This window comes from Colossoma macropomum, unplaced genomic scaffold (assembly GCF_904425465.1).
Source record: "Colossoma macropomum unplaced genomic scaffold, Colossoma_macropomum, whole genome shotgun sequence".
Taxonomy (NCBI): Eukaryota; Metazoa; Chordata; class Actinopteri; order Characiformes; family Serrasalmidae; genus Colossoma; species Colossoma macropomum.
In genome coordinates, this window is record NW_023494805.1 from 9,064,419 (window position 1) to 9,080,703 (window position 16,285).

The following is a 16,285-nucleotide window of genomic DNA, read 5'->3' on the forward strand; positions in this document are numbered from 1 at the left end:
AAAAATTCTAAAACTTTTTTTTTGAGAGAACTGAAAAAGTACTTCTTCTGAGTTTTTAATACAAGCAACATCTCCAACAGTACAGATACTGTGTGTGAAATTTAATTAAAATAAAACTATAATTTCCTTTTGCTGCATTCGTAGCCTGAATCCATGGCATAATAGTGGGTGGTTGGTTCTCTGTTGTGTAAAAGAGGGCAACTACCTTCCAAATGTTGTCACTCACAATTGTGACAGTAGGTGGTTTTCCAAAAACCTGGACCTCTTGAATCTTCAGCTGCAGTTTCAGGGGCTGAATATTCTAGTGTGGCTAGAAGCTCAAATTGATATGGTCCAGGGCTTCTGTGGTCTTCCCCATTCCAAAACCACTGAGAGTCATCACTGTCCACTGTTTGGGGACAATCGGGGCTTTTGTGAAGTATGCTAATTTGGGGCTATTTCACTAAATCTATGGAGCTGATTTGTTGACACTGTTATATATCCTGTCCCTCTCCTCCCATCACACAATACACCCTGCCACCAAACACATTTTTGATACAACCCCCTTACAAACATGCAATTGGCAAGTATGCTTAGAGGGTGGAGACCAGCAGAAATCAAGAGTGGATCTAGTCTTTCTAACAATTCTAACATTGAAGTTCATTCTGGGCTCTAACCTGCAAATTGTTCCAACCACAAATCAAACAGCAAGTATGGTTCATCTAATTGAATTGCTTTTAGTCATCTCCATGACTTCTACAGCTTTGGGTAAGTTACATATCTTAAAGTATCAGTTCAACATAACACAAATTCTAAATGATAATGAATGATAACATTTTATGATCACATCTTCTCTTCTTTAAGCTCTGGTTGTGACACCTGCACCAGGTAATGATGGACATTAAGCACTTCTTGACACAGTTAATCACCGCAGTCATGTTCTGAAGAGCACTAACACTGTTTTTCTGTCTCGTTTTAGTATCAGACTGGGATGAATTAGTGAAAGGTAAAGAGAAGAGCTGTGCGTTTCAGTGCTGTGATTCAAAAAATCACCAAAAATCTCCAGTAAAGTCAGCATCTAAACAGTTTCTTGTACTTTGTAGAGACTTATTGGTGTTTCTTTTTTTCCTTTTAGAGTCCATGCAAGACAGACACCCTGAAACAGAGTATTTTTCTGTGCAGAACCCTTCATGCTCACCTTGTCCATCAGGATGGGTGACCTACGCCAGGCGCTGCTTCAAGTATTTTGACCAAGGCATAACCTGGGTCTCTGCTGAGGTAAGCCTCATTTTATTCACTTAGTCCAAAAAGACTTGAGACTTAATAGTCTTCGAAAGAAAATACATTAAAGGCAAGACAAGTACAATGATGAAATATAAATTAATTCAAATTATAATTTAAAAGGTAATAAATTAATGAAGAATAGAAATTAGAAACATTATTAAAACAACAGATTTGAAAACAGAAGAATTATTCAAATGAAAATCAAAATAAAAATGAAATTAGAATAATAAAGCACCATTACAGTAAAGAAGTGCAGTAGAGCTAACAGTGTTTTAAACGCTGCTTCTCCATATTTAGTCTTTATGTTCAGCAGGACTAACTGACTAGTTCATAATGATCTGAGAGTTCTGCTCAGCTCATATTGCTGCGGCATGTCGGATAAATACGCTGCTCCTGAACCATTTTTAGATTTATACACCTGTAATAGTACCTTAAACTCTATTCTGTAACAGACTGGCAGCCACTGTAAGAATTTAAGAACGGGGGGTGATGTGTTCCCTTCTTTTACTCCTAGTGAGACTCTGGCAGCTGCATTTTGAATCCTGGTCTGTTTTAGTCTGATCTTGTTGATGTTCCTAAGGTGATAAAAAGCTGATTTAGTAACTGCTTTGATATGACTGTCAGTCAGCCAGTCTGTGCCTCTCATTGCTATTCCCGAATAAAATAATGTCTTATTGTTGTTTTATTTTTATTCAACTGCAGGAAGTTTTGTTCCATCCAGTTAGTGATGTGCTCAAGGCACTTACAAAGTGAGTCAAGTGTTCCATAGCGCCAAGTAGATCTGAGTATCATCTGCATAGATGTGGTAAGATATCCCACAGTCTTGCAGTATTTGGCCAAGAGGAAGCCTGTACAAATTAAATAAGAGCAGCCCAAGAACTGAGCCCTGGAGGACACCACAGGTCACTGGCACTGTCTCAGAAACACTGTTTTCTATTTTGAGGAAGTAATCCATTCTTTGCAGGTATGAACTGAACTATATTAGGACAGTTTTTGAGATACCAACCGAGTTCTCAAGTCTATCCTTAAGATTTTTATGGTCAATGGTATCGAAGACAGCGCTAAGATCAAGCAGTAGTAGAACAGATACTTTTCCAAAGTCTGTATTTAAGTGAATTTCATTAAGAACCTTAATTAGAGCTCTTTCAGTACCATGATTAGGTCGATATCCTGACTGAATTTGTCTAGATACGTATTTAAGGACAGAAAGCCAGTAAGTTGCTTGAAGATAATTTTCTCAATGATTTTTCCAGTGAAAGGTAAATTCAAAATCCACCTGTAATTACTCAGTTGGTAAGTCTAGGTAAGAGAGGCTTCACAACTGCAGTTTTAAATGTGACAGGAAAAACACCGACATGAGTGAGGTGTTTACTATCTGAAGTAGTTGGTTGGTAACGTGTCAAGACTACAAGTGGGTGATTTGAGATGACTCACCGTATCAATCAGAATGTCATTATTAATAGCACTAAACTGGGACATTTTAACCATGACATCTTTACATGGTAATGGAGAGAACACGGCCCTTTGGTGGATACAGATGTATCAATAGCTTGCCTCGTTTTATGGATTTTATGGTTTAAAAAATTCTGCAAACTCATTACATCTCTCAGTTGATACTAGTTCAGGGGCCATGATAGTCTAGCTTTGCCCATTATTTTGATGTAATCAAGCAGCCTATCTTTGAAGATTTCTTTGTGGATCTGAAGCTTGGTTTTAAGCCATCTGCATTCAGCCATCCTGCATTCTCTCTTTTGGAGTTGAACTGTAGTAGCATTCTGTTGGCATGACATGGTTTTAACTTTAACTGGTGCAATCTCATCCATGACACTGGCAATTTTTGCGTTGAAGCTATCCAGCAAAGCATCGACAGAATCAGATAATTTGCATGGTGCTGAGCACATTCTGGAGAAGGCTCTGTTAATGGTGCTTGTTTGATGATTTGATGAACTAGTAAACAGAGCATGGCATTCATTGGCATTTAGCTGTTTTAATCTCTCTTTTTTTGCTTCCTTTCAGAGAATAGATTAAAATGTAATAACAGTGTATTAATAATCTCCACTATAAACTGCAGCAGTAAAAAGATGTAATCACATTCTGTGTTGTACAGGAAAGCTGATAGTCAGGAGTGGAAAAAAATGAAAAAGTGTTTCACAACCAAAGCCAAGAGTAAAATTACACAATCTCTGATTCCCCTCACACCTTCAGTGGAAAAGATGTGATCTCTAATGCAGCAGCTGTGAAAACCACAACCGTTTAACAGGACATGAAATCTGCTGATCTTCAGACGTCTTGGCCTCTACCATTTAATCTTATCTATATCTTAGAGGGGAATGCCACCATTTTTTTAGATGTCAGCATAATTTGATTGCTGATATGTGAGCAAAGTCATCCAGAGTGGTTTGATAGGAAATCATTCTTAGTACAAAACTCTGATTTCTTCACTGAGGTGCTGATGGGAACCAGAGGTCACAATGTCTACAACACAAATATAGCCATTTTATTTTACTTGTATTGTTGTTTATGTTAAAAAATAGTGGTAGAAAAAGTTTTGTGTGCTACTTTAGAGGTATAGGGGTACCCTGTGTATACCTCTACACATGAATGGATTAAAGAATTTAAAATTAAACCGTAACTTTATCTTAAAACCATGGTAAAACAATGTATCTGGCACCAGTGGTGCATATACACATGTCTGAGGAGACTGATTTACCGTATACATGTCTGAACATTACTAGAGATGCGTTTGTGTCTGTGTATTTCGTGTTGGACTTTGAGTTGACCAGCAAAGACTTTACATTCATCCACAAGTCATATCCTGTCATAGCCAGTGTGCACCTTTATGTCTTGCAATGTTTTCTAGTGTTCTTCTTTTTCCCACCTTCATGATACGGTCATAACATTAATATAAAACCAGCTATCAGATAGCTGATATGTAGCACGAGTGTAAATTTAACATGTCAAAGCACGTTATTTGAATTTATGAAATAATGATGACAACAGTAACACCAACACCCACAATCCAACCCAACAAATCATGATTTAATTCTCCCATCTTTAGTCAATTTTCATGAGTTTTTAACTTTCACATTTGACATAACAAATGAATAAACTTACGTAAAATAAGCAATTTTAAGCACTACATGCAAAAGTTTATACACCCCTTGATGAATTACATATTTTTGTCAATTGAAAATATTTTTTGATGAGAAGAACTTCTACAGAGAACAAACTTTGCATTTTTCTGGGAATTTTAGTGAACAATTTCTGTTTATTTGCTAAATTTCACATATTGGAAAACATAAAATATATGGACATAAATATTGTGGACACTTTTGCACAGGCCATTCAATTTTTTTCTCAGTATGTTATATGTATATGACTGTATATCCACATATTCAGATATCACTACACTACTGGTTTTAGGCATCAGGCAGCTCATCTGTGACCATTTCATTTATTAACTTTCTGTGAAGGAGCTTTTAGAGGCATTAAGTTTTTCATCTTCCGACGTCTGGTTCCTATCACCACCACGGTGAACAATTCAGACTGTAAGTTTCTCTACAACAGAGTGTTTCACACCAAACCACTCTGAATGACTTTGTTTACATCTTAAGGATTGATGTTTTAATGGCTGATTCATCTTAAAGGGGAATTCCACCAGTTTTTCAAAATGTCTGAATAATTTCTTGAGATGTAAACAAAGTCATTCAGAGTGGTTTGGTGTGAAATGGTTCATTGTAGAGAAACCTGCGGACTCAGATTTCCTGACAGTGGTGCTGATAGGAACCAGGGATCAACACAAATATAGCCATTTTACTATCCAAACCAACCATTGAACCTACACATGTCTTCTGAGTTTTTATATGCAATGATGATGATGGTAAAATAGTCATAAATATGGAAAAATAACTTCTTTTGGGGCTATTTTGCTTCACAATGCACTGCATGTACCTCTCTGTCGTGACTGGATTAAAATAAATGAACTGAAATACATTTTAAGTCTAAGATTGATCATAAAACAATGCATCAGGAAGCGTAGATCTAACCTTTTCATTTAATAACTTTCTGTAAGGGAGCTTAAACTCTTCAGACATCTGGTTCCTTTCGCCACCACTGTGAACAATTCTGACTTGGCGAGTTTCTCTAGAATGGAGCATTTCATACCAAACCACTTTGAATTACATTGTTTACATCTTAAGCATTTAATTATGCAGAATTTGTGAGGAATCTGTGGAATTCCACTTTAAGAATTGATTTAATTGTGTGGAAAATAAGCAGAAATCCCCCTTTGGAACTCCCCTTTAAAAGATAATGCTATTCATGATCACTAGAAAATAAGGTAACACATCCTCTGCAGAGAACACACTTCTGCATGTTTAATGCACAATTATTGTTTATTTATTTTTATCAACGTTGGGGAAAAAAACTCTCTGTAGAGTTTCTGTTAACTTAAATTCAACAAAACAAACTTTTTCATACAACTGTAGTATTGGATCAGTAGTATTTGATCTGTAAAACAAACATATATTGTGTTTTTGGTATACAGTAAGACATTGGGGAGGGCACAATGAATGCAGTGAGTAAGTGCTCTTTCATTCATGCCAGCAGAAAGACACACAACACAACACAACAGCAAACCTAAGGAGAGGTCACCAGCAGCCATAGGCTACCAACCAATGGTGACCCCCTCCCCAAAACAAAATACCCACTCCCAGACACGTAAACAACAACATAAACACTTACATATACCTCATAACAAAACAAACAGCAACATAACAACAAAATACAACAGTAAGCAGTCCGGGGGTGCGCACCTACCCATAAGCCTCCTCACCTCCCAATGGAGTACGGCCAGTAGTGGGGTGCTACATAGCCTCCCAGCCACATTGACCATCCTGGCGATGAAACAGCTCTAGCCAAGTCCCTGGATGGTTGCTGTGCAGCGATTGGAGGGCTGAGAGCATAATGATGTGATTGACCATACACTCACAGAAAACAAATGAAATTTCATCAATCCTACCAAATTTGGTTTATTAAAATATTCTTTCCCTGTTCAATTATGTAAACCTATGGTCAATCTGGGTAGGCCCTGATGGTGAAGGGGAATAAATAAATCTCATCAAAAAAAAGAAAAAATAGGCCAATAAGTTGCCCTGAATTACTTGGGCCCCCAGGCAAGCCAATAACGGTATAAGTGGGGAATTTTTGGTAAAATAAAAAAATACATCTAAAATTTTTAGTTCGATTTTATTGAATAGACCCATTAAGCTTATTGTATTTAAACTCTGCAAATATTGTAGCAATTTCCGTGTTACTATTTGTTTGAAAACAAAAAGCTTCAAATCTTGAAACATCAAATGGAAATTTGTCCAGTCAGTGTTTTTGTCTCTGTGGTATTTATGTAGATACAGCCAAGTGAGCTCTCCCATTGGTTAGAACTTCAAGAGCTGAACAGAAAATCTAACATGATATATTAACCATTGCCATGAACAGGAACTGACAGTGGAATCAACTATTGTCAGTTCCCAAATATTTAGGATTTATAATAGGTGGGACCTTTGAGTTTAAAATGTCACTCTGGGCCTTGTGGACGTCTTAGATATGTGCAACTTACAAAGTAAAATATATGCAAATCTCTGTGAAAAGCTTCAAATAAATGATGGAACGTCTTTAAAAGCTTCAGCTGTTTAATCTAGAACCACAAAAAAGTTAATGTAAATCACTGTTAGCTTGATGCCAACATAGGAATCCCATAGGGGTGCTAGCAGGATTCAGCATTATCACAGAGGTATGAATACATTCATATACCTAAAGGATTTAACACCTGACCTCATATGACTCTTCTTTGTATTGATGTCAATGTTTTAATGAACAATGACCAAATGAAAATGCACAGCTAACATATTTATTCTCTTTCTAGACTCACTGTTTAAGTCTGGGTGCCAATTTGGTCTCAATACACAATGAAAATGAAAACCAGCTGGTCAAAGCCCTGATCCGCGCTTATGACCCTAAAGAGAAACCTACGTGGATCGGACTCTCAAATTGTCACAAGGTACAGCAATGTTCAAACATGATTGATGATTTTGAAAAACAAGCAGAGATATTTTACTATTGTGATAAAATGTAAAGTAATTTCAAATGATCACTTTATTATATGCATCATGTACAGTTATTTTACACATATACTGTAACACTGTACTGCTCAGAGCTGGACAGCACGGCACTAGAAAATCTTTTTACAACAGTGCATTTTGTGCAGTACATATTTTTTCGAAGAAATCGGTTTCTTCAAGATGAAAAATGAAGAAGACCTGTTTTCTGTTATGATTTTCTAATACTATTTTCCATGGCAGAGTTTTTGCAATCCCAACCACCTTCCAATCTCTTTCCAATTCCTCAGTCTTACCACAGTTATTAAACATTGGCTGGGGGGGGTCCGACCTTCTGGCTCCAGGCAGAAGTCATCCAGTACTCAAGCTAAAGTCCTCAGAATTCTCTCTCCTCCCTCAATCAATCTTCCCTCACATGACCATCATATGTTGAAGACATGGTCCAAAACTTGCAAACTGAATTTTCATCATTGTACTGCGTTTTTAACCCTACAGAAAAAGTGTTCATTCTCTATAATACTGATCAATGCTAATGTTAACATCTTTCTGATATATTTTCTGGTTCTAGCCAGAAAATAAGTGCATTTAAGCATACATCAACAATTCAGTATATACATACATACATACATACATACATACATCAAGTTTTCCTTAATATCTCAACAGTAACAATTATAATAAACTAAATGTAGATGTTTCACATGCTATCAATCCCAATATTTTAGCAAAGAGGCATGTGGATATAACTTCACTATAGAAATGTCCAGCCTTTTAATTAAAAAAAATCTTAAAATGTAAAACCTCTTTATCTACACCATGAATGTGTGTTTGTCTTTGCAGAAGAACAGCTGGATCTGGTCTGATGGAACCAGATTTGTGTACAGCAGGTGGAATAAAAAAGAGCCAAATCATAGCTATGGAGAGTGTTGTGTGCACATGAACTGGGGGAGTAAGTTTCAATCAAAACTTAAACAGAAGATTTTTGCTTAAGTTCTGCTTATTCTCCTAATCCTGAACATCTTTCAGTGAGTGACCTTGTTCCTCTTTGCCTACAGTGGAGAAGAACTGGAATGATATTCCATGCAATGAGGCGCATCCATTTGTCTGCGTCAAGAGACGGTGGTAAAACTGTAAGGGCCAGGAAACACATGGCAGAATTAAAATGTTTTAAAATTGCAGAAGCTGTTAATCTAAAATTTGTATTGTAATTAAATAAAAAAAAAATCATTCTGAAAATAAAGGATGCATATGAAGAATGAGCAGTATTTAGAGTTTTTGGTGATTTAATGCTCATTTTTACACACTGAGACAGTGTTGAACATCTGAGTTGATCTTCTGAGGTTCACAAGCAGAGATCTAACTTGGTCTAGGATGACCAGCTCAGCAGCCAGCTAACCGGCTAACAGGCTAGTTAGGTTTTTAGTTGAATTATTAACTGAAGGATTCAGTGTAAAACTGCAACATATAAAGTGTGCACAGGATTCTCTGCATAGTTAATGGTTAAGATGTAAACAAAAGTGGTCAGAATGATTTGGTGTGAAATGCTCTGTTGTAGAGAAACTTGCTGAGTCAGAATTGTTCACAGTGATGGTGATAGGAACCAGACGTCTGAAGAGGTTAATGCCTCAAAAAGCTCCCTCACAGAAAGGTATTACATGAAATGGTTTCAAATGTGCTATCTGATGCCTGAGACTTTCTTTATATAATAGTTTTGAGGAAACTTTTGACTTAAATTATGCCTTAAAATCCATTCAAAGTGGAGTGATATATGCTTGGTGTTGTGAGGTAAAACAGTCCCCAAAGGAAAAGTGTTTTGTCAAATTACCTCGATTTCCCCATCATTATTATATATAAAAACTACATAACTATAAAAACTGGTTTTCCATAGTAAATAAAAAGGCTATTTTTGCCATGGCTATTGTAGATGATGTGACCTCTGGTTTTTATAAACCACCACTGTAAAGAAATCAGTCAAGTTTCTCTACAATGAAACATTCTCTTTTACACCTGATTGATATCTGATTGCTGTGTGGGAGGAAATATGCAAATCCAGTCATTACGTGGTGACCGACTACTAATTGTTTATCCGTTTAGCCTCTTCTTGTGCTATGCTAACGATGCTGCCTCGAAATTCGTAATTTTACAACCCCAATTCCAAAAAAGTTGGGACGCTATGTAAAATGTAAATAAATGTAAATAAAAACAGAATGTAATGATTTGCAAATCTCATAGACCCATATTTTATTCACAATAGAACATAGAACATATATCAGATGTTGAAAGTGAGACATTTTACCATTTCATGAAAAACATTAACTCATTTAGAACTTGATAGCAGCAACGCATCTCAAAGAAGTTGGGACAGGGCCACCTCTAGAATTGTGTAGCATCCTCTCTTCTTTTAACAACAGCCTATGAACATCTGGGAAGTGAGGAGACCAATTGCTGGAGTTCTGGGAGAGGAATGTTGTCCCATTCTTGTCTGATGTAGGATTCTAGCTGCTCAACAGTCCTGGGTCCTCTTTGCCGGATTTTTCGTTTCATGATGCACCAAATGTTTTCTATTGGTGAAAGGTCTAGACTACAGGCAGGTTTGTTCAGCACCTGGACTCTTCTTCTGCAAAGCCATGCTGTTGTGGTGGATGCTATGCATGGCCTTCCCTGAAAGAGATGTTGTCTGGACGGCAGCATATTTTGCCAAAACCTGTATATTTTGTTCAGCATTAATGGTGCCTTCACAGATGTGCAAGTTACTTATGCCGTGTGCACTAATGCTCCACCATATCATGGATGCTGGCTTTTGAACTGTGTGATAATTACAAGCAGGGAGGTCTTTAGCGTGGAGGATGCAGTGTCCATGGTTTTCAAAAAGAATTTAAAATTTTGATTCATTGGACCACAGGACACTTTTCAACTTTGCCTCAGTCCATCTTAAATGAGCTTGGGCCCAGAGAAGTTGGAAGCGTTTCTGGATACTGTTTATATATGATTTCTTCTTTGCATGGTACAGCTTTAATTTGCGTTTGTGGATTGCACGGCGAACTGTGTTTACAGATTTCTGGAAGTGTTCCTGAGCCCATGCAGTGATTTCTAGTACAGAATCATGCATGTTTTTTATGCAGTGCCATCTGAGGGCCCAGTGATCACAAGCATCCAATATTGACCGTGGGCCTTTGTCCTTTGTGTACAGGGATTTCTCCAGATTCTCTAAATCTTTTATGTACTGTACATAGTGGGATATCCAAAGTCTTTGCAATTTTACATTGAGGAACATTTTTCTGAAATTGTTTCATAATTTTTAGATGCAGTTTTTCACAGGTTGGTGAACCTCTGCCCATCTTTGCTTCTGAGAGACTCTGGCTCTCTAAAATGCTCTTTTTCAGTCATGTGAGTTAGTTGCAATTTATTCCTTCAGCTGTTTTTTTATTAGCAGCACTTACTTTTCCAGCCTTTTGTTGCCCCATCCCAACTTTTTTGAGATGCGTTGTCGCCATCAAGTTCTAAATGAGTTAATGTTTTTCATGAAATGGTAAAATGTCTCACTTTCAACATCTGATATGTGTTATATGTTCTATTGTGAAAAAAATATGGGTCTATGAGATTTGCAAATCATTACATTCTGATATATATATATATATATATATATATATATATATATATATATGCATATATATATATATATAATATATATATATATATATATATATATATATATATATATATATATATATATATATATTTATATATACATACACATATATGCAAAGTTTTGTGGTTCTAGATGAAAAAGAATAATAATAATAATATGAGGAATGTCTCATTATTACTGTAAGGGAGACTCTCCAGACAGATTGGAATATGATACCCGTTTACTCAAAACACATAAAAACCAAAAGCAGAGCCAGAAACAGTCCAAAAGTAAAAAAAAAAACAGAACACAGAGTCCAAGAGTTCAGAAAAGGGTCTAGGTAATCCAAAATATCCAACAGTCAAGAGGAAACAAGGCTTGGCATGCAGATTAACTGGCAATACCTCACAGAGAGCCAGTGTTATCGAAGGTCCTTATATAGGGAGGTAAATGAGCTGCAGGTGAGAGAGGTCAGGGTGTAACTAGGAAGTAAGTCAGTACTCAGGTGAGGCTGGTGGCGAAGGCGGGTATTACACCTAACAATTACAATCTTGACATTGTAACAATAGAAGAAAGCTTTTTGGTGCTGTATAAAACGCTTCTCAAAAAAGTTCTATATAGAACCATCTACAGCACATTCTCCATCAATCTGAAGAACGTTTTCAGAATGCAAAGAACCCTTTAATCATACAAAGAGCTGTTTGAGTGTGCATGATTCTATATAGAACCATTTTCTTCACTAAAGAACCCTTGAAGAGCTATAATTTTTAAGAGTGCAGCAGAGCTGAACTGTCATCTTAGAACAATATCCATTTTAATGCAGTGAATTGCCTCAAGTATGTATGTTATATGGTATGTTTTTGGAAATATTCATCACGTTTCCTCTCTCTTAATCCTCTTGGACAGATATCATTCCAGTCTAACACCAAAGCCTGCTGTACAGACACCTTGTTGCACCCCAGGATAGCACAGCTAATTCGTTTGGACATTTGAACGGGACCTTAAAACAAAATTCTGCAGGGAATAGAAGAGAAACTCATAAGAGATTCAAAGCTGCATCAGGTCTGAGTTAAGGTAAGTTTTTTTTTGTTTGTTTGTCTGCAATAATTATGCAGGGAGAAGCAGTCAAGTCACGTTTAAAAAGCGGACAAAAAGCAGTACAAAGCAGCAGCGCTGTGTAAGAGTGGCGATTCGCATCAGCAGCACTGTGTGTCCTTTCTGTTGGTTCTGGCAGAGCTGGGTAAAGTGCAGTTTATAGTTTTATTTGATTTCCAGTAAGTGTGGCTAGTGTTGGTACACCACTGTTTATTAAAGTTAATAATTAATTAATTTTACCGTAAAGAGTCATGGGTCATTGTTTAAGGGGAGTCGTGCCCTCTCAGTCATTTCTTTCACCCCCTTGCCTAATAAATCCTGCCACCAGGCCTGTAATAGATTCACACAGCTCTTTTAAAGCACCTTATTATGCAGACAACATAATAAGGAAATGATTTAAGGGCTTTTTCTAGAATGCTTTCTTTGTAATGCATTCATAGTTGTACCCATATAAAATATCACACTAGTTCAGAATGTCTCCTTTTCTCTTTTAAAAAGGTGCCACAAGTGCTTAATCACATATCCAGAAATTTGACTGGAATGCACAAGATGGAAAACATGCAGCATGAAGGAATCAGAACAGTTTCCAAGAAAGCTCATTTTCAATCAATTTTTCTTCCAACATGAAGAGTTGGGTGGGATCTGGAGTTTGTGGGGGTGTTCACCACTTTCTGAAGAGTATAAAACTACAGCACTTTCCCCACAGCAGTACATCTAATCACTGAATCACAAGAGATTCCTCATCAAGACCTGCATCAAGAACTATCTGCAGGTATGAAAATGTTTATTCTACTTTACTTTTATTGTTATTTTCAGATTATATTTGCATTTACTCACATCAGATCTTCTTTTAGAACCTGAAGAAGAGCCATTATGGGTAGCGTGACTCAAATGTCATTGCTTTTTGTTCTCTTCTTGGCTTCGTCAGCTGGTAAGAGTTTCATCTCTTTTAGCATCACTGTAACACTGACAATACTGATGGAAATACCAAATATAATAAATATAATTACTATTTACAGACAGCATAATATGTAAAATATACTGTACAGTGTTCACTGTAGAGGAGACCACTTTGAATGATTCTTTTTCTTGTTTCAGATCTGGTGATTAAACCTGTATCAGGTAATGATGACAGTTCAGCTCTTCTATTATACTTGTTCTTCGTTAATAAAGCCATTACAGTAAAGACCAGCTTATTAATATTATTCTCTATCTGCTTTTTCAGAGACTGATTTCAGCACATTAGTTAAAGGTAAAGAGATTCACAGGTTAACTGCATGAATCAAAGAAAATCAGAGAAAACTGCAATTATCATTATCATATTGATAGTTGTTAGTCATTACAGTACTGTCCTGACATTTCTCCATTTCCTTGAACAGAACAAACTGAAATGAGACCTGAAATGCCTACTGAGCAGTGTGGGCCCAGCTGTCCGTTCGGCTGGGTGAAGTTTGATGGACGTTGCTTCAACTACTTTTCTCAAGCTGTGGACTGGGCCACTGCTGAGGTAAAGTCCGGTCTCTTGTATTGAATTTGAATGAAGGCTTTAAGGGCTGTTTAGAGGGCCCCCACCCCAGGACTGCTGGAACCGCAGTGGTGAGCAGGCATTCGACCCACCACTTTTCAGAGTGCTGTGGCGATGCCCTGCTACTTTTTGAGATCAGGCGTACACATAAAAACCTCCGCTTTCCTTAAACTGCACCGGAACGCTGACCAGCATGAACAGACAGAGTAAAACTGAGCAGCAGAGCCAATCGGAGCCTCCATTTCAGCTGGGAGGAGACCTGCCTTGGTTGATGCGGACCTGTCCAACTTTTTTTTTTAGACTCCACCCGAATTCAGGCAGCACCACACACCTGAACTGCGCTAATTCATGAGAGAATTCAATACCAGAGCACATTTTTCCACTGCACATTTTCGCTGTACTGTCTGCACAACCTGCTGCTTTAACATTTCACTCTTTACAGACTCATATCAGTCCTGCACTGCGAGCTGCTGTAAACAATGAGATACAAGCAATACAATAATGAAATGCTTTAGATTTTGGTATATGGACCATGGAGCATAATTTTGGCCAAGTATCAGCGACCTGACCGGTTAAATTTAAACTGGTGTACACACAGTCTCTATTTTTTGTTTTTCTGTTTCCATGGTGGTGAGTGTAAGAGTAACATAGCGCTTGCAAAACTTCTGATCAGTAAACAAACACCCACGTGTGTAATTTAGTCCACTTTGGCCGTTGCAGTCCACCATCCAAACCAATGGAAAGAGATACAATATCACAAAAAAACACCCCCAAAAATACTGTGGTGCATCTTTAGAAAATGAACTGGGTAGGAAAACAGCCTGATGGTCTTCAGAGATATTAGCTAACAAATACTGCTATCTGAGGCTGCAGCTATTGAAGCAGCATCAAAACAAACACTGACACTGTTCATGATCATGTTCAGAGGTGGGTAGAGGAGCCTAAATGAAGTAAGTAAAAGTAAAGTAAAACTATCTTCCCCAAAACAACCTAAGCAGAAATTCAAAAGGAGCAGGTTGAAAATCTACTTAAGTACTGAGCCAGCATTTGTCAGCATAGGAACTGAAGAGTGTGCAGTTTTGTTATTCTCTTTTGGGAATCTTGAGTTTTGGTACAAATCTCTGAAGTCAGATCACAAATCAATTACAGTACAGTCTAAATATTGCCACCATCGAAAACAAACTTGAAATCCATCAGTATTTTAATTAAGTACATGTTCTGAATAGATTAATAAGATGTCATTAGCATGATATGAAAGGCAATTTTAGGCAGTGGCCTAAGTGATTTAGTCACTTAGCCAGCCACTTTTTTTCCTTTTTTTTTAACAGTATGTTTTGCCCCACCACTTTCGGAGGTGCGGCACCACCCCTGCCCCACTCCCGGGTCTGCACTCTGATGTAATGGGATTCTGTCATTGGTGACCTTGAAATTTGGATGTGTTATGGGTATCCAGCATTTGCCTTGCATCAAGAATTCAGTGATTTTGCTCTCTTTTTCTCTCTGTTTTTCTAGGCTCATTGTTTGAATCAGGGCGCTAACCTGGTCTCGATACACAATGAAAACGAAAATCAACTGGTGAAGGCTCTCATCCGTGTTCACGACCCCAAGGAGAATCCCACATGGCTCGGTCTCAACAACTGTCAGAAGGTAAAAGAAACCGCAGCTCTAACATTAGATAATGAAGACACAGTAAAGTCAGTTACTCGGGTAGCAGGTGGTTTATTGTGTACTTTCTTTAGCACAACTGATAAAAAGATCACAGTAGTGCTAAAATGTGATAAAACAAAAAGGAAATGGCAAAAAAGCTCTTTAACTTTACTAGATTGCCTTTACTTGTATTCAGACCTATTTCTGACCCTAACTAAATCATTTATATGTAAGTACAAAAAGGAAGTCTGTTTAAAATCTTATTTATCACTGCTGTCAGAAGAAAACCTCATATATCCAATTTTAGTCGTTTTTCAGTTTTTGACATAATCTAAAAATGCCTGTTGCCCTTGTACATAGTGTTTAAATTTCATGATGAACAGCCCAAAATGAGTTGTAAAAACATCTGGTTCCATTGAATTACATTAAAATGAATGTAGGTTTTTTCCTTCTCCTGTAAAGTTAGCATTTTGGAGATAAATGCCATGGCTTAGCAAACAGGCCTGTGTCTTGCAGTAACAAAAAACTCTTGTCTTAAATCAGAATTTAGAGCCAGTTTTCAAAGCCTGTGTAACACATGAGCCTGTCTTTATGTTTTCAGAGGGATAGCTGGTTCTGGTCTGATGGGACCAAATACGACTACAGCAAGTGGAATAAAGATGAACCCAATCATTTGAATGACGAGTGCTGTGTGCACTTGAACTGGGGTGGTAAGTTCTAGTTAATCCAATTTGTTTGTGTTTATAAGTTTCCTAATCTTGGAAAATCTTCTCGTGAGTCTTTATTCTTGTTTCTGTTTGTCTACAGATGAAAAGAACTGGAATGATATTCCATGTAATCAACCGTATCCCTATGTCTGTGTCAAGAGGCCGGCGTGAAACTCTGAATGCCAAGAAAAATATTGTTAAAATGTCAGACGCTGTTAATAAAGAAAAAAACAGATCAGACATCGGACGCAGACATGCAGAGATGCATCACAGATACTGTCCAAAATAAAGCCTTTTGAAATAAAAA

General features: G+C 37.3%; 2 protein-coding genes across 3 annotated transcripts; both read left to right on the plus strand.

Moving 5' to 3' along the window:
* The first annotated feature begins 654 nt into the window (after positions 1–654).
* Positions 655–8,554, plus strand: LOC118826554 (lactose-binding lectin l-2-like). 2 transcript variants are annotated; one of them, XM_036597556.1, is made up of 7 exons: positions 655–747; positions 844–867; positions 959–985; positions 1,115–1,257; positions 7,184–7,318; positions 8,217–8,325; positions 8,432–8,554. In XM_036597556.1, the coding sequence occupies exons 1-7, from the start codon at positions 693–695 to the stop codon at positions 8,500–8,502; spliced, it is 564 nt and encodes a 187-aa protein (XP_036453449.1). In that variant the 5' UTR covers positions 655–692; the 3' UTR covers positions 8,503–8,554. The 2 variants fall into 2 exon arrangements, with proteins under 2 accessions (XP_036453449.1, XP_036453450.1); XM_036597557.1 differs by lacking the exon at positions 959–985.
* Positions 8,555–12,755: 4,201 nt separating this feature from the next.
* LOC118826555 (lactose-binding lectin l-2-like) lies at positions 12,756–16,285 on the plus strand. The gene is made up of 8 exons (XM_036597558.1): positions 12,756–12,871; positions 12,954–13,030; positions 13,198–13,221; positions 13,325–13,351; positions 13,479–13,606; positions 15,137–15,271; positions 15,873–15,981; positions 16,079–16,285. The coding sequence occupies exons 2-8, from the start codon at positions 12,973–12,975 to the stop codon at positions 16,147–16,149; spliced, it is 552 nt and encodes a 183-aa protein (XP_036453451.1). The 5' UTR covers positions 12,756–12,871; positions 12,954–12,972; the 3' UTR covers positions 16,150–16,285.

Excerpts from the sequence above, each read along its gene's own strand:
- LOC118826555 (XM_036597558.1), top strand. The coding sequence starts at position 12,973 with ATGGGTAGCGTGACTCAAATGTCATTGCTTTTTGTTCTCTTCTTGGCT. Across the intron at positions 13,031-13,197 it reads CTTCTTGGCTTCGTCAGCTG|ATCTGGTGATTAAACCTGTA; the intron begins GTAAGAGTTTCA and ends TTCTTGTTTCAG. Across the intron at positions 15,982-16,078 it reads TGTGCACTTGAACTGGGGTG|ATGAAAAGAACTGGAATGAT; the intron begins GTAAGTTCTAGT and ends GTTTGTCTACAG.
- LOC118826554 (XM_036597556.1), top strand. The coding sequence starts at position 693 with ATGGTTCATCTAATTGAATTGCTTTTAGTCATCTCCATGACTTCTACA. Across the intron at positions 868-958 it reads GGTTGTGACACCTGCACCAG|TATCAGACTGGGATGAATTA; the intron begins GTAATGATGGAC and ends GTCTCGTTTTAG. Across the intron at positions 7,319-8,216 it reads GACTCTCAAATTGTCACAAG|AAGAACAGCTGGATCTGGTC; the intron begins GTACAGCAATGT and ends TTGTCTTTGCAG.